Source organism: Primulina tabacum, chromosome 7 (genome assembly GCF_025594145.1).
Source record: "Primulina tabacum isolate GXHZ01 chromosome 7, ASM2559414v2, whole genome shotgun sequence".
In the NCBI taxonomy this organism is placed as follows: domain Eukaryota; kingdom Viridiplantae; phylum Streptophyta; class Magnoliopsida; order Lamiales; family Gesneriaceae; genus Primulina; species Primulina tabacum.
The window spans coordinates 36,254,941-36,277,663 of NC_134556.1; the positions used below are offsets into that span (position 1 = coordinate 36,254,941).

The window sequence follows — 22,723 nt, forward strand, 5'->3', positions numbered from 1 at the left end:
AATTTATCGCATGCCGATTTCCTTTCCCCAGGGCAAGTTGATCCAATCTTGCTGTTGAATTAATTTATAGGTAATAATTGTAGGTGGAGGTTTTATTTTAGTAGCAATCGGAAGTTTATCGTGCGACTGGATTTCTTACTATCTTAATGTATGTTTCTTAATTTACTTGGATGACATTGGATTAATCGATATATTTTGGGTGTATCCCCTTATTTACCTAGACAAATTATCCATCGAGCCGACTAAGATGACGTCTGCACAAGTTTATTTTAAATGCATCTCAGTTTCTACGTATAATTTTCAAACATTTCATTGACTAGAATTTTAAAAACATTTAAAATAAACTATTACAAATATTGTCTTAGATACATAAAATAAAGTGTTTTTCGAGCCATGGTCTCGGTTAGCCTGTGGGCTTGGACTCGCCAAAATACTGCGTTTGTTGCAAGAGCAGAGATTGCATTGGAATAGAAGTAAGAGGTATATACATACGATGCTCATTTTTAGATATATAAAACTTTAATATTGTAAACAGTAAAACAACTCAAACGTCACGTGTTGATCACTAACAATTATCGGAATCATTAATCATAATCTCAATAATTGCATGCATTTCATGCAATCCATAAGAATCGAACATGTGACCTTAATTATTTATACATTAATTGTAAAATCAAATATTTTGTCGTATTAACATAGTTATAATTTAAATCATATAACCGTACAAGTGTCGTGTGTCGATAGTTTTGTAGATGAACAACTGTTCATATGGAGATGCAGGAAATTAATGTTGGGGGTGTAGCATGAAAAATACTATGAGGAGACAAGGATTGAAGGTGAAGATATGTGGAAAGTTGGAAGGGAAGAGAGTACAATTATTGAATGAAAATGGAATTATGACATTGATTTCCAAATGAAACAAAGTAGTCCCCACACAATAAAAGTCCCCTTGTGTATAAGCTATCGTGGTCATTTTGCAATGGATAAAATTAACATTAATTACCTTGTCTAGTCATATATATATACCCATTAAAATTCCACCGCAAGCATCTATAAATTTATTCCATATATCAGAATTTCATAGGATAAAATAAAGTTGATAATATTATGTAAGACCGAGTACTTATCGTTTTACCAAAAGTTATAGCTGGTGGTAATGGTGCAACTCAAATCTTTTAAACCGCACAACAACTCAAGCACCATGGTTCGATCGCTTTACCAGGCAGGGACAATTATTGCACCCAACAATCTCCCTCCCAATAATTGCACTCTTTGCAATCAATGTGAATCAAACACATGACCTTGGCTCTGATACCAATTGTAGGACCGAGCGCTTGCCGCTTTACCAAAAGCTATAGCTGGTGGTAATGGTGCAACTCAAATCTTTTAAAGCGCACAACAGCTCGAACACCACGGTTCGATCGCTCTATCAAGCAGGGACAATTATTGCACACAATCACAATCACTTAGATATAATGTATCATATACAACACCATTTAAAATACATCTTGTCTAACACACATTGTTTGGATTACTTGACATACATGAGACTATTAATCCATCGACTAATTGGTTTTGGGTTCTAAGAGATAATTTATTTATTGAAATAATCTTTTCCTAAAAATTAATTTTCTTATTGATAATATGGTGTGAAATATTGAATTAAGATTTTGACTTTCTAGATATATGATATTTATGCTAAGGATTTTGTTATATAATATCATTGTTTAAACAAAGAGCTTATTTCTAATAAAACTATTGGTTTTCATATCTTGTATGATTTTTTTTAGAGATAAACCCTAGGAGATGAGGAAATTAAAAATAAGAAAAGCAATCTAAGAAAAGGGACTCTTCGATTATTCTGTTTTTGACTCTTCGCTTGGAAGTTTTTGTAGCTTCTTACTGGTGCACTTTTGCATATTGTGAAATTCAGAGAAAAACTATTCACAAAGACGTTGTTGTGTTGAAGAGTGTTGTCTCACATGTTGCCATGATTGTTGGATATATCCGCAGACAACACGTTTGGAAGTATAGGCTGAAGATCACATGTTTAATTCTCCAGTGTTTGGCACCGTGTTTTTGCTTTCTTGAATAAGTTTTAGTGTTGATAGTTATTTTAGAAAGCAATTTATTTTCTCAAAGCATTGAAATATTAATTTTCATTAAAATAACTAGTGATTGGTTTTTGTAAACTGAAAAGTGTTTTCTAGTGATTTATTTTCTCTGAGCCAACGCGCAAGTATTTATACTTATACACTATTAATTCGAACTTATTTTAGTTTAAATTAATTATTTGTGTTATATTGTTCCGATGCGTGTTGTGCCAAGTGTTATAACATTTCGAACAACATTTAAATCTGATACACACAAACTCTCGTATTCTTTTTACAATTTATACTAAACAAAATTTACCTCATACCTACAAAATAAACGAATAGAGAAATTATATTACTATCTCGAGCTCTGCCAAAAGCAATTTTGGAGGTTCGTGGATTTTGACATGAACCTTCACCGTCAATCGGTTAAAAAACCCCTTTTTTGGCTTATGATCATGTGAAGGGTAGTTGGTGTTTAATTAAAAACAAAGTACGATAGACGACTGATGATCGATATGATATTAATGTCTCAAGTTTAAAACGAAGTTTGAAAACTAATTGTAATATAACAAACATGTCCCCGTCTCAAAAAAAAGAAAGAAAGAAGTATATATGCATTCATTTTTAAGATTTATTATTATATTACCCCCCTCCGTTTATCTTGTATTGCACATGCATATAATTTAAATTTTAGATGATATTTTGAAAAAAAAAAAAAAAAGAATCTGAAGCTTCTTGAAATGTTGGTTAGAACCGACATGAAAAGAATCAATTCAAATAAATTATTAATTTTGTGGATTTTGATTTTGGTTTTAATAATGGTTAGTTGGGGTGCTTTTTTTTTCCATTTGTTGTGTTGCAGGTTGTCTGGAATTCAGTCTTACGGGACAATGATTAAAGTGTGATCAAAGGTGAATAATCATTATTAATAAGTTTACAACTTTTCATGCAAGGAGATAGTGAGGTCTTCAATTAGTAATAAATTAATGATAATAAGGTGTTCTTTTAATCTATTCTTTCAAGTATTAAATTTCAAATGATATTCTGGTTAATGAGATGTTAGCCTTAAATCGATATGTCATGCTCCGAGATCGAGACGTATGATATTGACATTGTCTCACAATCACATAATTACAAAACAATAAGTCTCATAACTATATAATTTCAAAACAAGTCTTTTCATTCATAAATAGAAAACATTATCTTTAAAACTCCGAAATAATCAAAAAATGTTTAACTATAGTACGAAAGCTCGTTACTTGAAATATAATTATAACAAAAATGAAATCAAACTTTAGAAATGGTATTCTCTTTCTTAATTATCATCTCTAGAGTTGAGATTGTTCTTCGTTCTTTAACCGATCATCATTCTTATCTGAAAGGAGGTGAGTGATATGTTCTCTACTCAGTAAGCAGAGAGATTCCTCTCCACCTAAAATCATTTTTCCCAACAAAAAAGTAATAGCAGATATATACAAAATATTCTTACTTTTCAGAAATAAACATGTAATAGAATTATGCATTGAACAAATTATGAATTTAATGACTAGCTCCTATATGTTATTTCCTCTAAAAAGTGAGGTCAGGAATCAGGAATAAAAAATATTCAAAATATATATTCCTACCATTAATTCAAAAAGTTCAAAAATATATATTTCAAAAATTAGATTTTAATATAATACATATATGATGGTCGATTTTAAAACATATATCTCGATTCAAAATAGAAAATCCACTCACTTGATTGTTTTGAATAAGAAAAACGTATAAAAAGATTGACTCGAAAATCACTAGAAATTTGCTTGAATTCAAACTATGTTTCGACAAAAATTTCGGCTTGGAAACCTTAAAAAATGGAAGCAAAATTTTCTCCTTCTTGTTGGTGCTATGGATCGAAAATTTGGAGTCTTCTGTGCTTGCTAATATATGATTTTCCTCAAGCTCAAACAACTATTTATAGTCTCCAAATAAATAATCTGAAAGATACTCATTATGACTCTCTTTAAATGTTATAATTCTCTTTTATTTAGATGTTACAATTCTTAGCATTTCAGATTCATGAAACCTCTCTCTTTCCCTTTTATTTTTTAGTTTATGTCTTGTAAATGACATATAATATGTGATAATTATTAGTGCAATATCACTTAATTTCTTTCATGTTGATAATATTTTTCGTATCTTCATAATATTAATTAAAATTATATCCAATGATCTTTATTTATTTATTTATTTCTATACGTCCATGGAATTTTTAAACTGAACTTTCGGATACACACTTTGTTTTTGTATTTATCGGGACTAACGTTGATTTTTTTAAAAAAATAATTCTGTGAAGAATATAAAAGTGGCGAAAAGTTTTTGGCAAAAACTTGTGTGAGACGGTCTCACGGGTCGTATTTTGTGAGACGAATATCTTATTTGGGTCATTCATGAAAAATTATTACTTTTTATGTTAAGAGTATTACTTTTTATTGTGAATATCGGTAGGGTTGACCCGTCTCACAGATAAAGATTCGTGAGACCATCTCACAAGAAACCTACTCAAAACGTGAAAAGTGGTTAATTGGTCCACTTCATAATAACTATCATCATATCCACCACTTATCATCATGCATGGTTTCCTTCCTCCTAGCACTCTCTCTTTATAACCAATTAATCAACTATAATTTTACTTAAACTTAATTCAACTCTTTTTTCCCCAATAATAGATATACGAGTTAATCGAAAAAAATACTAGATCATAACCATTAGAATTTACTATATATGAGTTAATCGAGAAATTAATTCCGTTGTATAATAGCGACAGTTTTGTCATTACTTAATATATGAATGATACACTAATATATGTGGATAAAATAATAATGTATTACTCTGAATATTTGAAAAATTAAGTCAGACGTTAGATGAAATAAATATATATTATAATAATTTAATACCTTATCATTTGCACCAAACAATTTATTATAAATGAAAAGGTTAATTTATATATATAAAAAAAATTAACGAAAGGCGTGAACAAAATGTTTGATCAATACCATATAATTAACTTACAAGTCCAACATATAATTATGACCAAAATTACAATATATATATATATATATATATATATATATATATATATATAATGTGATGATTTAATTCAGCTTTAGCGATTTGTATCCACAATTGAGGAAAATATAATCTACAATAACTTTATGTTAAATTTGCCATATGAAATTCTAATTTTGCCCTTGTTTCCCCACCAAGGCCAACTGGCCCAGGGAAACTGAAAACGGCGCCAAAGGAGGTGCCAACAATTTGGGGGCATTTCCGGGTTACTTATGGCTAAAAAAGAACGCTCACGTTAGCTCATGATGAAACACAAGGTGGTCTGTCTACTTCGTGCGGTACTATCATGCGCCTAGTTGCTCTTTCGCTTTTCCGTCACACACCTCAATTTCTTCACCCTTTCCTTCCTTCTACTTTTTTAGTAAACAAATACAATAATAAATCTAGAGTAGAATTTTCTGAAAATATTAATTAAAAAACACCCTACGTAGAATATTACGTCCAAATCAAAAACTTATGTGAGACGATCTCACGGATCATATTTTGTGAAATGAATATCTTATTTGAGTCATCCATTAAAAATTATTACTTTTTATGCTAAGAGTATTACTTTTTATTGTGAATATCGGTAGGATTGACTGTCTCACAGATAAAGATTCGTGAGATCGTCTCATAAGATACCTACTGTATATCCAATTATACATAAGAAAACCATTTGACTAACTTTTATCTTAAAAAATCCATTAGAATTTCTTTGAAAATAACCTCGATCATTAAATGAAGTTATTACAATACATTGCACTGCCAAAAAAAATTGATGCAATTCTTATGTTTACATCATTTGAAAAAGATATGATATTATTAATGATGATAAAAAACTGTGTGATATTTTGTGAGACAGATCTCTTATTTGAATTATCCATGAAAAATTACTACTTTTTATGCTAAGAATATTACTTTTTATTGTGAATATCGGTAGGGTTGACCCGTCTCATATAAAGATTTGTGAGACCATATCACAAGAGACATACTCTATTATGAGTATGTATATTCAACATAGAGAGATAAAAATTACTCAGGTTCGTCAGTCAGGTCGCTAGCAGTGTAAAATAAGTGAGTTGAGTTGAAAATTCCAAGACTCATCTAAGTCCATCAAATTTAGGTCCGTCGAGTCTGCTCGTCCCGCTGCCTAAAAAGGTGGGGTGAGTTTGTTTGGTAATTTCCCAACTTCCACGCATAATGACTGATTGCTGGCAGCTCCGCTAGCTCGTTATGATATGTTTAATTCAATATAATACATGTTTTTCAATTGATTCCATTTTGTTTGAATGTAATCTAATGTATTATTTGAATTGACATTTATGAGTGAATTTGGTTTCAAATTCATATCTCAAATATATCGTATTTGGCTCAAAATTAGAATGAAAGATTCAAAATATCTTGTTTTGTCCAAGTACACTCTTCAACCTAATTATTTGAAATAATTTTATGAGTCCAAATACTTCAATTCAAACAAAACCTAAAGGTGTAGCATCTATTTATGAAAGTCCAAAATCTTATAGTGTGACTCTTCAATCAATATGAAATAATATGTCTAATAATAAATTTCAAGCTATCTTTTAGGGTACTCTATCATTTGTTTTTTTTAAAGGTGAATTTTAGATAATAAATATGAGGTAAACTGAAAAATTATTGAATATTAAATGTATCGATAAATTTTCAACTTTAGATACATCATTATAATAGTACTTTAGGCACCGTTTGGTGTAAAATATATAACATTAATCGATTATCCATCTTTATTTTGTAATTGTAAAATGGTTGACTTTATTTCTACAGAAAAAATTAATATTATTTATCGTTAACTTATCCAAATCTATTGATTTATCATTTTCATATTACATTATACATCATTTATTATGTTATAATCAAGTGGTGCCCAAAGTTAGCATCGCATCGGCCCGTTTACAATCTATCGGCGCACCTGAGCCAATCCGCATGCTAGCATTATGACCCCATCCAGTTCTATTTTCACTAGATTGATTATTTTAAATAAAATCGGTCAACCCCAAATTTATTTTATCTGCTTCAACAATTATTTAATAACCAAATAAAATTAAAAAAATATATTATATTTAATTTTTCCACCAATGAAGTCACATACACAGTTGTACGCCCTCTGTCTTTTCCCACACTCACTCTCGACACATGCACAAAATCTAAACAAATCAAGCGTGCCTACGTTACATAGCGAGTGTGTATATAAATATATACAAGGAATTGTCATATATGTAGATAATAGGAATATATTTTCTTAAAAATAAATTATATATATAGAAGATGCCTGTGATATGATCTGCTGTGTTTGATATGTGCATTTACTTCAACTGAGCGAGAAACTTTGTAGAGATTGGAGTGAGTGATGAACGGAAAACCATTAAAGTTGATTTGTTCAACAGTATTTCAGTCTGTGCACAGTTTCCGCCTCCTGCCGCTGCCACTGTTTCTTCCAGGGACTGCAACAATGAATTCTTTCCTTTGAAGGTTTCTTATTAATTCCTTTTTTTCCATGGCCATAAATAAATAATAGACTTCATTTTGTAGTTTTTTTTTTTTTTGGGTTATCAATGGATTTAATGGTGTGTTAATGGCAGGGATCGTTCTCTTTCCTTTGTTTTGGTAGTGGAGAGGATGAATACCAGAACCAGGAGCAGTTTGCAGCCTATGAAGGCTCCTCTGAAGCATGAAAAAGTAATGGGAATCTGATTTTCTTTTTTAATCAGTTTGTGTGGATTAGAGATTGTGAAGTTGTGATGTGGTGGAATTTAATGCAAAATGTTCGAGAAGATGAAAAATGTCGTCTTTATTTTCAATAAATTAAGCTTCTCTGGTAATCATGCTTGATGGGTTTTGGATCAAATTGGGGAATGAGAAGGAAAAAGACTATCTTTTGATTTTTTTTATTTTTTGGTCTGTCAATTGTTGAATTTATTTTGTGTGATTATCATTCTTAGAAAAAAGATCTTCATTTTTCTTCTTATCCATGTATTTTTTCCTGTTGATATTTCTTTTTTCTCCTTTTTCTTTTACATATAAGTGCCCCTTAGTGCAAGGAACTTTATCTTTTTCTATAATGTGTAATTCCTTTCTTGTGGATGCTGATTCTTGCCTTATCTTTGTGGCAACTTAAAGGAAAAAGTGGAAATGAACAATAGTCGTACCATGGATCTCAAGAAACCGACTACAAGTCGACGTGGCTTGATTCGAGCAAGGAAGATGGCATTGCAACAAGACGTGGGATTTAATTGATCACTTCTATTGTTTATACTTTATAACATCTGCATCGATATTTTTGTTCATTGTACTTATTATGATGATGCACTATATAGGTGGATAAGCTAAAGAAGAAGTTGAGACACGAGGAAAATGTCCACAGAGCATTGGAGAGAGCGTTTACCAGACCGTTGGGAGCTCTCCCTCGTCTCCCGCCTTATCTTCCGCCCAATGTTAGTCACAAGCTCGTGAATTTGTTTTTCTTCTGTGTTTCCAATGTGTTCGGTAACGAAGAACTCTAGCTATTCGTATCCGCTGATAGGTTAGGTAGCAGTGCATTATGTTATACAGGATTGAGAAGATTGATTCAAATTGATAAACATTGTGATGTAAATGAAAGGGAATAAATGAATTCGATCGTGAGCAAAATAACTTTGGTGGTTCTTTGAGTTTGCATATGTAACACAATAGTCAAACCATTTGAGCTTGTACCTGATTTAAAAAATTTGAATCGCATCTTTACTATAAGCTATATATAATACAGTAACAATGCCTGATTCTACAGAATTTTATTGAACTTGATATCGTTATTCAATAAGTGTAAATGAGAATGTAATACTGAATTCATGTGTTTAGACACTCGAGCTTCTGGCTGAAGTGGCAGTCTTGGAGGAGGAAGTCGTTCGGCTCGAAGAGAAAGTGGTGCATTTCCGTCAAGGGCTATATCAAGAAGCGGTCTACATTTCATCCTCCAGGAAGAACACGAACAATTCCACTGATTTATGCAACCCTGGTCAGGGTAAAGATTTGAAACCGAAGCAATCAAGGTCATCACTCCAAACTGAAGCAAATTCTACAGCATATGTTTGGATGAATTTGTATTCACTTTCAGGTAATGCCACTGTCTTCTTCTTTTTGTTTTTAAGAATTACAATGTTATCTTGGTTTTAAAAAAAAATAATTAAGCATGTGATCAGATGAACAAAGGGGAAAAGAAAACTACTCGAGCACCAATTTCTCAAAGATCAAACAACAAACACCGAATATAAAAGAGCAAGGCGCTGGAACTCCGGTAAAACGGCTTCCCACTGAGCGCAGATCAACCGAAAAGTGTTTAGAGCCTCAAAAGGTATGGATGCATGATTTAATAATTTATTTGATCAATTTCCATTTTCCCGCTATATAATTAAGAGGTTGACATAATCCTTTTTGTTAATTCATCAGTTGGAGAGCCAAATAGTTGATCGCCGGAGTTCAGAAGAGAGAAATCATTTAAGTCCAGAGGAGATATCAATGGTAGATGAGTGTCCAAACAAAATTTCCGAAAGCATTCTGAAATGCTTGATGAACATTTTCTTGAGAATGAGCTCAAATAAGGGTAGGAGCACTACCGAAACGCTTCCTTGTGCTGAAAGCTTCGCATATGTCGAGTACAAGGATCCTTATAGTGTATGTTCAAAATTTGAGAAGAGGGACATTGGTTCATACAAGAATTTATTGGCTATCGACTCTTGCTGTATCAATCCAAACCAAACAACAATTTCGGTATTCCTCGTCCAAAGACTAAAGTAAGCCACTGTATGATTAGCTTAAATTTCTCACAGTTATGCTATATAATATTGATGCTTATGCATATCTCCTTCTTGTATAGGCTTCTACTTCAGAAACTTGCAGCAGTCAACTTGAATGGACTATCGCATCAAGAAAAGCTCGCTTTCTGGATTAACGTCTACAATTCGTGCATGATGAATGTATGACACAATAACCCCTCCAGTTACCAGCCATTTTAGTCTCCTCCCAAAACCTATAGTTTATTGTGCATTGATGAATAATCCATTGCTGCAGGCATTTATTGAGTATGGCATCCCAGAAAGTCCTGAAATGGTCGTTGCCCTGATGCATAAGGTAACATTAATTTAGTCCTTTTTTCTCTACCATTTAATGCTATATGTATAACATGGTCTGAAGTACACCTTCGATAATGCATTATTATCAGGCAACGGTGACCGCTGGTGGGCACGTTCTAAACGCAATAACCATTGAAGCATTTCATATTGAGACTGCCTTATTATTCGAAATTTGTAAGATTTATCGAACTTTTGGCCATCTACCGAGTCCAGGAATTTGGTTTGTTGTAATCCAATTTGTTTTTTTACGCCCCAGACTTTGTCGAAAGGTGCAAAACACGATGAGGTGACAACGCGTCGCAAGTTTGGCTTAGAGTTATCCGAACCATTGGTAACATTTGCTCTATCTTGCGGGAGCTGGTCATCCCCTGCAGTAAGTTATTATACTCTCAAGATTTACGAAATTTAACAATCTTAAATGAAAACTCGCTTATCAGTTATCATCGAATTGCTCGAAGGAATTGTCGGATATTTGATCCCGTCATTGAAACACGACTTATATCAATCTCCCGGGCCTCATTAGATTCCGCAATGTAATCACTTCTGATAGATCACCATTTTTTGTATGGAAGGATTGCTTAATTTATAAATGAACTATTTCCCATTAAAGAAAAAGAGAAAAAAAAACTCACTTACTGGACTATTTTCGTGTTTGAAGGTTCGAGTGTACACGGCCTCTCAAGTCGAAAACGAGCTCCAAACAGCTAAAAGAGAGTACTTACAAGCAGCAATTGGTATTTCAACTGCGAAAAAAGTAATAGGAATACCGAAGCTGCTCGATTGGTATCTCCTAGACTTTGCCAAGGATATCGAGTCCTTGCTCGACTGGATATGCCTCCAACTGCCGACCGAACTAGGAAAAGAAGCGATGAAATGTGTCGAGTTGGGTAAAGGCGAGTCGTTATGGCAGTCGTTTCGAATAATACCTTATGATTTTAGCTTTAGATACCTTCTGCACATATGATTGAACAAGGTTAGCTTGGTTTTGGTATTCTCACAATTTCAGCAATTTTGGAGTTGGATTTTCATGTATACAAGTTATAGCTTATAGGTTTTGTAGTGAAAAGTGTATTAATAATTTGGTTCTTGTAAATAAATTTAATAAATTTTACTTTTATCACAAATATTTCGTCTCAAAGATATCATGAAAAAAATTTAAAAAAATTCCATTATATATTTTATAAAATGTTTATAATTATAATTTATGATTATAATTAAGCTCGAGAGAGTTTGTCTTCAAATCCAACATCGTTTATAATTTGTACAAACTTAAACTAATTAGATGATCACATTCTTCACATTAGATTTACATATTCAATTTTGTAGGATTTGATTTTGGTATCGGAAAAATTTAATGTTTTCCATATAAAAAATTTTATTTTTGGCCATAAAACTTAGCTTGCATATTTTTCATTAATTTACAATCTTAGTCCACTAACTTGTATTTTTTATTTCAATCATTTTGACACCGGAAAATGTTGACTTGACTACAGAAATTGAAAAAAAAATACAAGTTAGTGTAGTAAGACGATAAATTTGACTGATAACATATATCATCAAAAAAAAAAACTACAACTTATATTACCATAAGTGTGATTTTCTCGAAAAAAAAGTATACCCGATCATCGGAAAATAAAATGGGGTATTGTTTACGAACTCGTTTGATGTCTACCTATTAAAACAAGTAAAACAAATACTGAGAGCTTAAAAAATTTGAAGAATACTTTTAGATATGAAACCTAAAATAGAGATAATCCGTAGAAGTAAGATGGTCATAATTAAGTTTACATTTAAAACCTTATTAACAGTTCAAACATATAGTACAAGATAACGTAGTGGTCCTAACGTTTGTCCTCTTCTAAAGGCATGACTTATCATACATCAACTCCATCTAAGCAAAGAACAAATCCTTCTTTTCGCCAAAGTAGGAGAAGTCCCCCTTCACCACTCCACAAAAGCCTAAGCCGTCGGAGTACCATTCAAGAAAACATCATGTGACCTCAAGCATATGCCCTTGTTTCAACTTGGATCTTGATTCTCAAATCAAGATTCATGATTTTAAGTTATATCAACCAAGTATACGATTCAGTTTATACGGATTTGTTTTTGTAATTTTCTCGTCTTTTTTTTTATCACTCAAGAGACGGAACGGTGCTTAAAAATATTATAATTAGGTGGAAGTCTGTCTCGTTTCGATAGCACTTCAAATTTTGATCCACCAAGCGAATGTGATGACAATACTACTTAAGAGTGATCTAATTCAGAGAGCTATTAATTTAGCAAGCGCGGCCACAAAGTACACACAAGTATTTCGGATCTTTTTTTTTTATTACAACACACGCGGAGAGGAAGAATCGATACCAATGAACCGGCTACTCCGACAGGGGGTGAGATCATTGGCTACAAGCTCGGTCTCTAAAGATGTAATCTACATTTTATTTTTTGAAGAATGAATTTTTCGGGTCTAGAACCCGGGTTTTTTTTAGCGAAATTGGGTCCAGATTTATCCAGAGAATGATCCTTATTGGGCCTATGTCTCTCTTTTTGCAAAATCAAAATATTGTTCAAGAAGTTTCTAGCTTCTTGCTAATCTTACAACCAGAATAAAATAATGAACTTAATTGGGCTTATTTGCTTAAAGCCCAAATTAGTAAAATTATCACACCGATCAATGGGCTAATTTTTCCTAATAAAAAATTGATGGAGTAGTAATCCTATTAGAACATGGAATAGAAGGATTTCACAAATCTAATTGAAGGTTCTTTTAGATACCATTGTGTTGTATCTAGGATCATGATTCACTGGGTTCTCTCAAACAAACTATGATTTTCGTAATCGATAATTAAATAAAAAATTTAATATGTACTACTCATATTAAAAAGGTGAATCTTTTTTTTGGGAGTTCATCACATAAGAACTTCAAAGTTAAGCTTGCTTAACTCGGGATAATTCCGGGATAGGTAGACCTCTGAGAAGTCTTCTAGGGTGCGTGTGAGTGAGGATATAAACACACTAGAAAGACCGATTTTAGTATAATGGAGACAATCGTCGAATTTGGAACGTTATAGTACGAGTGTTAGTGCATATTCTATAACAACATGTTTTAACAATTGAGACAGTGATTGTTGAGAAATGTTGGACATGCACAATTGAATTAGGTGAATTCGTGAAATTAGTGTTTCGTGTTTGTATAAAACTAAAATTTCTCAAACAGTATTCCTAATTCCCATACATATTGTCCCCTTGAAATGGGGTGTCGGGTGGCTGTCCATGTTCTTAACTGTCTTCGAAAGATTATTTGTTGATTTGAGGACGACACTACGAAGCATCCTAGGAGAATTTTCATTTATTTATTGTTTTGATAAAATAGTTGTCGTAAATTCCTAATATAGATCTTTTCAAAAATACAAATATTAATTTTTTTTTTATATAGATTAATTGTTCGAACATCCTATTAATTATTTTTAAAAATATTTGTCCAAAGTCCAAACAAATTTTAAACTCTAAATATGTTTTTATAGAGTAACAGAGATGCTAAATAGGAATATCATATAATATTATAATGAACTCAACTAAATTTACGAGGCATATAACTATTTTTTATCGCAAAATTTCAAGAATTATTTCCAACTTATGATTCACTTCTTATGACCAAACATACATCAGATACTCGTTTTCATGTAAAAAAACACTCGTTTTGAGCTCTCTGGTCTCAAATGTTTTACAATTTTTGCTTCTTGAATTTTTGGATCTATGATCGGTACATATCGTCGAAACTACATCATAAAAATAATTTATTTTTAATTATAAATATGGATCCGATTACTCCGGTTATTCATTAATATTTTATCATATAAAGCGGAAAGAATTGAGCAGAAGGGCAAAAGTGGGATTTCAAACACGAGGTCATCCCTCGTGGAAGTAACATATGAAATCACTTAAAACATGAAAGTTTCGAGTATAGCTGAATGTATTAAAAAGCAGGCATTATTTCAATACAAACTAGACGAGCCTACCAAAATGTAATGTATTTTGGAACACCAACTATTGAAAAATAAAACGTCTATTTAGCTTAAATTAAAGAAAAATAATTGGACTTTAAAACAATTGATTAGAGATCATATAATCAAATTGAATTTTTAATTGAATCATATATATCTATTTTGCACCTAGTACCTAATTTCAATTATATGTATCTATCGTTATTGGCTTAACTTTTGTGTCTTAAATAGTTTATATATTATACACCCAATTAAAAAAATTCTCTCAAATGTGATTTGCTTGTATTTTTATAAAATTAAATGTAAATTTGTTACTTTCGAGACACAATCAAATTTTATTTGAAATCCCGAAAAATTTATGTAAGATTATTTCACAGATCAAATTTATGATATAGATTCTCGACCTGACCCATGAAAATATTATTTTTTTATATATGTGATGTTATTTTTTTGCAAATATATCATTTTATGTTATTTATTTCATGAAAAAATATTGTGTAATGATATATGTTTATTTGAATAAAGATTATTAATTTTTATGTCAAAAATATTATTTTTCATGTTAAGTATCAATCGAGACTATATGTCTCCTAGATATAGACTTTTTAGACCGTGACACGAGAAACCTACCTTCAAAAAATCGATGAACGCAAATCACCTATGGCTTGTAGGCATATAACACATCTATCATTGATTATTTAAAATTGAGACGAGTTTTCAAGTTTGTCGTACGGACAGAGGACAGTATCTGATATCGGACCCAAAGGGGGTAGGCGACACATGATTATATTAAACTCGTAATTCAATGAATCTGATTAAATTGATTTAATCACACAATTAGATTCCAAATAAGTCTGTCTGTCTGTCCTAATGTGTCATTCTACCTATAATCACGACAAAATCACCTGTTTGTTTGTTTCTGCAAAAGGTTGCGCGTTTTTAGCAAATGTTTCTCACATTTAGGTTGAATTTAATATAAAATTCTAAAATTTGAGAGACTGAATTCTTCAAAAAATTAAAAAAGTTAATGGAAGTTTTTTTATTTACATAGATAAATCATGAATTATTTAATTGCATTGAATTGATATTTATTTGAATTTTTTTCCTGCAAAAAACTCTTAGACCGTTTCGAGTAAATTTTATCAAATGGATGTTCGACCTGACATAATCCATGAAAAAATATTTTTTTTATTTTAAAAGTATTACTCTAAAATTCAAGAGGCCGAAAACAACAAAAAAATTCATAAACCCCTTTAAGTCTACTTTAAATGACATGAATTATATATGTCGCAGTAGATATTTCGTCACATGCACATATGGAGAATATATGTGATAATTGATTCAAAATATATATATAACTATATATAAGTGATAACATAAATTATATCACATAAAATTATATAAAATTCAGCTAGAAAAAATAATAAAGAAAATTTAATTTATTTATAATGCATAATAAGCACATGCAGAGAATAGTTTGAAATACTCCGATACTCCACCAACCTTACACAAGGCACTTTCCAAGAACCAAACCAACAAAAAAAAAAAACCCCACCCACAGAGAATTTCATGTATATATATATGTATACTTGTGTTCACTCTGTATTCACCCACTAGTTCGCCGCCCTCTGCAACAATTTCTTCAAATCCCTGGTGATTTACACGATGGACATATTTAACACGTGTTCGCCAACCAGTTCTTCTTCCTCCGATTCGTGCTCCGATTTGACGAACGAGAGGATCAAAGGACCGTGGAGTGCCGAGGAAGACAGGATCCTGACTGGATTGGTGGAGAGCTACGGAGCTCGAAATTGGTCTCTGATAAGTAAATACATAAAGGGTCGGTCCGGAAAGTCTTGCCGCCTGCGATGGTGCAACCAGCTCAGCCCAAATGTGGAGCACAGTCCCTTCTCCCCGGCGGAGGACGAACTCATCTTAACGGCCCATGAGAAGTACGGGAATCGGTGGGCTACGATCGCGAGGCTGCTCCCTGGACGCACGGATAATGCTGTTAAAAACCACTGGAATTCCGCTCTGAGAAGGAGACATCAGCAAAATCAGATACAGAAACAGTGTGTGGGCGAACGGAGAAATACTGAGAAAAATGTGAGCTGCGGGAGCGGTGACCATTTTGATGAGTACGATCCGATGACGGCGTTGACGTTGGCGCCTCCGGGGATGAGCGGCTGCGGTGGGATGTCGGAGAGCATGCATCCGGAGTTCTGGGATGGGATGAGGAATGTGATAGCGAGGGAGGTGAGGCAGTACGTAACTTCGACGTTTCCAGAGAGCTCTGGCGTGGGTTTTCATTTCTAATTAATTGTTAAATCATGATTAGTTAGTTAATTAATTTGTTCATTTAGTGGTTAATCACTATTGTACGGCTGATTAATTTCCTCAATCTGGTAAAATATAATAAATTATTTCATCTGTATGTTATATATATTGACGACTGAACAAATTTATTACTTTATATAACTGTGAAATCTATTTTTATTTTTATTTTAAAAAAATGAAGTTTCAGATAAAAAAGCAGGAGATCAATATTTATATATTCAAAGTGAGAAAAATTCCAAGATTTGGTCAAAAGAAATTTAACAACTATTTTTGTTTTGAGCAGCTCTTAGTAAAATGATCTTTCGAATCTTTATATGTGTGACGGGTTAACTCTACCGATATGCACAATAAAAAATAATACTATTAGCATAAAAAGTAATATTTTTTCATTGATGGCCCAAATAAGATTTTCATCTTGCAAAAAATTATAATGTTACTTCAACATTTTTGGTGGAATGTCAATATTCCGACCAAATATAACTAAAAATCAATAAAACACAAGATTACATGATGAAAACTCAACATAAAAAGAATTAAAACTCGAAACGGAGAGTAGGCAAGAGAACTTGCACAAATTTATATGATCTTGATAATGACTATAGTTTGCAGAACCGACCAGCTCGCCGTAAATGGGGTAGGTTGGGAAAAGATCAACTCAATCCAAATTGTCTCAAATTGCAAGTTAGACGGGCGAACCAGGCAAAAAATAAAATAGCATCACTATATAAATATTTAATAATTAATTTATTACATTTAACCAATTGTTCCAACAATTTAGCATTGAAATTTTCACATTTTCTCATATTTTTCTTTTTTTTTAATAAGTTTCGAAACGGTCGCCATATGAAATTTTTTTAATATATATTATCTCCGTTATCTATATATAAAATACATAAACATACTAGTAGGTTTTTTGTGAGACGATATCATGAAATATGTCAACCCAACTCATATTTACAATAATAAGTATTATTTTTTGCACTACAAGTAATATTTTTTAATGTATACTTAAATAAAAGAGATGTCTCATAAAATTGATTCGTTATACTCTCTCAAAATTGTGTGTAAACATAAAAGTTAGTTAAAATTTAAACATCAATAAATCAATATATATCAATCAACTCGATAAATAGATAACTTGATAATTTATAAATAAAATTAATTTTTTAATAATTACTAAAAATGGGGGATAAAGTGGGAAAATCAATTGTTTAATAATTAATAAAAATTTAATTTTAATAAATATGGCTGATTTTTTTCCTTTGTTTTTTTGTAATGATTGGAAACCAGAGGTAAACTGAAGCTTAACAAATTTACAAGGGGGGATGAACGTTCCTACTCCGTTTCCTGGTGAATTTACAAACTTAACAAATTCATTATTCTTCATCTTCATATCCTAAACGTGCCTCCGAACGAGTCTTTTCACTGTACTTTTCGTACAAAATTATGATATTTCTGTGGGTAAACTAAAAAGACGTAACTACTAGATTTTCCGATATATAATGTCACAAATTTTATTTTTTAATAAAAAAACAAAAAATAATTCAAAAAACCTAAAAATGCAGCTGATATAATTAGTTCATGAATATGTCTCTTGTGAGACGGTCTCACGAATCTTTATCTATGAGACGGATCAACTCTACAGATATTCACAATAAAAAGTAATTCTCTTAGCATAAAAAGTAATACTTTTTCATGGATGATCCAAATAAGATATATGTCTCACAAAATACGATCCGTGAGATCGTCTCACATAAGTTTTTACCTTAGTTTATTATGTGCTGGCCTAACCCGTATGTTCACTATAATAATCTTTGGCAAATTTTTCAAAGGAATTTAAATAAAATAACAAATCAAAATTCTTTTGTCAATAAATTTATTTTGTTAGAAATTTTTCGGAGTTTTCCAAATTTGTGCCATGACTTGATATATCATGTATCTTCGACATAACCCCGCAGTTCAAACATGTTTAACTTATCACTGTCGATATAATCAAATTACTCAACATTTCTCTAATATACTCTTTGTAATCAAGAGCACATTTCTTCGACCCGCTTATACAAAACACATACATAGCCATTCGTACAAAAGGGAGATTCAAATTTTAATATGTTTCATAAGAATATTAAGAAGAAACGATCGAGAAGAAATATATGCTGTCTGATATCAGGATTCAACATTATGGGCTACGGTGAAATGTTTTCCCAAGCAACAGCACATCTTGATGTTGAAAATACTGTGCAGTCACTCGTAGTTGTTGATGATGTTTGGTCCCAAGCAGTTCTCGAACAACTGATCATCAAGAGTCCTTGTTGCAAATTCCTTGTAGTTTCGCGTTCTAGATTCCCTCCATCTATTGTCCAGTTTGCCTAAGAATTAGAGTTGCTGCGTGAAAACGAGGCCATTTCCTTGTTTTGTTACTCCGCTTTTGGACAAACTTCCATGCCTCTCAGTGCTGACAAACAACTAGTTAAGCAGGTAAAAACTGATGTATTGTGGATGAATGTGAAGGGCTTCCACTAGCACTTAAAAGACCATCTCTAATTCATATCCTCTATTTTTCATCATCTATTCTCCAAAATAGAGATCCATGATCTCTATTTTCAAAAACATTCTCCAACCCATATCCTCTAAATATTACCAAATACTATATATTTTTTTAATTTATTTCATTTTCAATCCATAACCTCTAAATATTACCAAATACTTTTTTTTAATTTATTTCATTTTCGAATACACATACACACACATATAATTAATTAATTTCATAATATATTATTTAACTAAACTTAATTAATTCGCTAAATATGACACAACTACATGTGTATTCGACTCGATATATTTAAAACAATACATTTATTTTTTCATCAAATTGCAAACAAGAGACAACATTCATCATACCGACATAAAATAGATATCAAGACAAACATAAAAGACGCATATGATTTAAAGAACAACACACAAATTTGATTAAAAAATTAAAACTTTTGATCAACAAGGTTGACCCAAGCTTTATCTTGGTCGACGAAAGCAAGATCATCTTGCTTTCGTCGACCATGCTTTGGAGCATCATGGTCGACCAAAACAAGCGTGGTCGACCAAAGTATTATCTTGGTCGACCAAAGCAAGAGTTTTGGAGCATGGTGGACCAAAGACGACCAAAGCACAACCAAAGCATGGTGTTTTGGTTGGTCGACCAAAGCATGACCAAATCTGCTTTGGTCGACTTAAGTGTGGGTGTGTGACTTCAAGCCCAGTCGCTCCATGAAGAGTGATATTTTCCTAAATTTTTTTTCAAAAGTACTATATTATAATTTTTAAAATATCTATTTTTTAATCATTTCCCACTCTTTTTCAATTCTCTATATGAACAGTGATCCTCCATAAATGGAGGATCACTGTTGCATACTCTAAAATAGAGAAAGCAAATAGAGCATGGTTGGAGAAGATTTCATCCTCCATAATGGAGGAATCCTCCATTATGGAGAACGGTTGGAGATGCCCTAAGGTGATTGGAGCTTCATTAAATCGTCAATCCGAGATGTTTTGGATTAATGCTAGGAACCGGCCGGTTATCAAGTGTTGGGAAATTACCCCGAAGCGATGCCGACCACGATGATAATAGTACCCAAACTTGCGGAATAAAATAATCAACAAGAACACAAAGATTTACGTGGTTCACCCAAAATAGGCTACGTCCACGGAGCACTGCAACTTTTATAACTGGAAAAAATATTACAACAAGTGTATACAACAATACACTCAGTATCTCACACTCCCAACTCGAGTATAACCGATAAAATATTTTCTCTAACTCACACAAGAGAACAAAAAAAACTCTCTTTTTTTCTCACTCTTATTTACAAAGCTTTGTAATTGCTTAGTTTTTTTTGGGATAGATTTGCAATACGAAGGATGCACTTATTTATAGGTGCAATCCTCTGTATGAACAAAGGAAACGATTTCCTTTTCTGCCGGCACAAATGAAGTTTGACACGTTTATTTTGTTGACAAAGTCTATTCCCAATTTTCTAATCAACATTAATGGAGGGCCCTCTCACCTAACATTTCTCCCACTTGAAGACTTGATTTCAATTACGTCTTCACATCATCATTGCAGCAGCTCATATCTCCTCATTTATTCTTGCAGTCCAACTGAAGTTGAACACAACTTCAGTTTCTCAATGGTTTCCGTCTTCGTGAGCATATCAGCTGGATTTTTACTTCCATGAATCTTCTCCAGTATCAAAACTCCATCTTCCAGCACTGATCTGATGAAATGGTACCTAACCTGTATATGCTTTGTCCTAGCATGATAAACATGATTTTTGGCTAAATAAATAGCACTCTGACTGTCACAGTGTAATGTGCTATCTTCAAGCTTCTGACCCAATTTTTCCAGAAAGGATTTCAACCATATCATCTCTTTGCTAGCTTCTGTTACAGCAACGTACTCGGCCTCAGTAGTTGAAAGCGCAACTATCTTTTGCAGTTTAGACACCCAGCTTACGAATGTACCACCTAATGTGAACACATATCCAGTAGTACTTTTCATGCCATCCAGGTCACACCCATATCGGCATCGACAAAACCCTGTAAACCCAATTTTGACCTTCTGAAGCATAAAGACAAACCAGCAATACCTTTCAAATACCTTAAAATCCATTTAACTGCTTCCCAGTGCTATTTTCCTGGATTGCTCATGTGAGGCCCGGGGCCGAAAAGGGCGGGGGGTGATCGCCGGTGCCATGAGGTTGCACGGACAATAAGCGGCTCTTGGCAGGCTTCTAGGTGGAGGGAACATGAATGAACCGATCCAACACCGGAATGAGAGGGATTCCGAGACTGTTCAATGTGATGGACTGTACAGTTGAAGAGGGCTTAAAAGATTTGATTGGTACTACTCATATCACAAAGGTGCATCTTATTTTCGGTAGCTCATCACATAAGAACTCCAAAGTTAAGCGTGCTTGACTTGGAACAATTTTGGGATGGGTGACCTCCCGGGAAGTTTCTCGGGGTGCGTGTGAGTGAGGACATAAGCACGCTGGAAAGACCCGTCTTGATACAGTAAGGACAATCGTCGAATCTGAGGCGTTACAAGTGGTATCAGAGCCGACCTCTCTTAGTACGGTGTGGTTCGGGGACGAACCAAGCGGAAGCTGGTGGGTATGTGAGGCCCGGGGCCGAAGAGGGCGGGGGGTGATCGCCGGTGCCATGAGATTGCACGGACAGTGAGCGGCTCCTGGCAGGCTTCTAGGTGGAGGGAACATGAATGAACCGATCCCACACCGGAATGAGAGGGATTCCGAGACTGTTCACTGTAATGGACTGTACAGTTGAAGAGGGCTTAAAAGATTTGATTGGTACTACTCATATCACGAAGGTGTATCTTCTTTTCGGTAGTTCATCACATAAGAACTCCAAAGTTAAGCGTGCTTGACCTGGGGCAATTTTGGGATGGGTGACCTCCTGGGAAGTTTCTCGGGGTGCGTGTGAGTGAGGACATAAGCACGCTGGAAAGACCCGTCTTGATACAGTGAGGACAGTCGTCGAATCTGGGGCGTTACAGCTCATAAACTTGCTCACAACTCCCACTGCGTGTGCTATATCTGGTCTAGTACACATCATTGCATACATGAGGCTTCCGACAGCAGAAGCATAAGGAACCTTATTCATATAAGCATGCTCCTGCTCCGTCGATGGTGATTGTGCTTTGGTTAGTTTGAAATGACTAGCCAAAGGAGTACTCACAGATTTAGCTTCATCCATATTAAATTTGATAACCACCTTTTTCACGTACTCTTCTTGAGACAACTTCAAGAATCCATTCACCCGGTCTCTAAAGATCCTCATTCCAAGGATTTTCTTTGCAGCACCCAAATCCTTCATGGCAAATTCCTTCGATAAATCTTTCTTGAGTTTATCAATTTCTTACAGACAAGCTCCAGCTATCAGCATATCATCTACATATAGCAGTAGAATGATATAAGAACCATCAAACTTCTTCACGTAACAACAGTGATCAGCCTGACACCTCAGGAAACCAATATTACTCATG

The 22,723-nt window shown here is 33.2% G+C and overlaps 1 protein-coding gene and 1 pseudogene across 1 annotated transcript; both read left to right on the top strand.

The window, feature by feature from the left end:
- The first annotated feature begins 7,343 nt into the window (after positions 1–7,343).
- On the top strand, positions 7,344–11,450 carry LOC142551546 (uncharacterized; annotated as a pseudogene).
- A 4,470-nt stretch (positions 11,451–15,920) lies between these two features.
- Positions 15,921–16,751, top strand: LOC142550920 (transcription factor MYB73-like). The gene has a single exon (XM_075659967.1). It carries the CDS (start codon positions 15,991–15,993, stop codon positions 16,639–16,641), a length of 651 nt encoding a protein of 216 aa, XP_075516082.1. The 5' UTR covers positions 15,921–15,990; the 3' UTR covers positions 16,642–16,751.
- The last annotated feature ends 5,972 nt before the right edge of the window (positions 16,752–22,723 follow it).

What these genes read in the sequence shown, in the direction of transcription:
- LOC142550920 (XM_075659967.1), top strand. Translation starts at nt 15,991, where the DNA reads ATGGACATATTTAACACGTGTTCGCCAACCAGTTCTTCTTCCTCCGAT.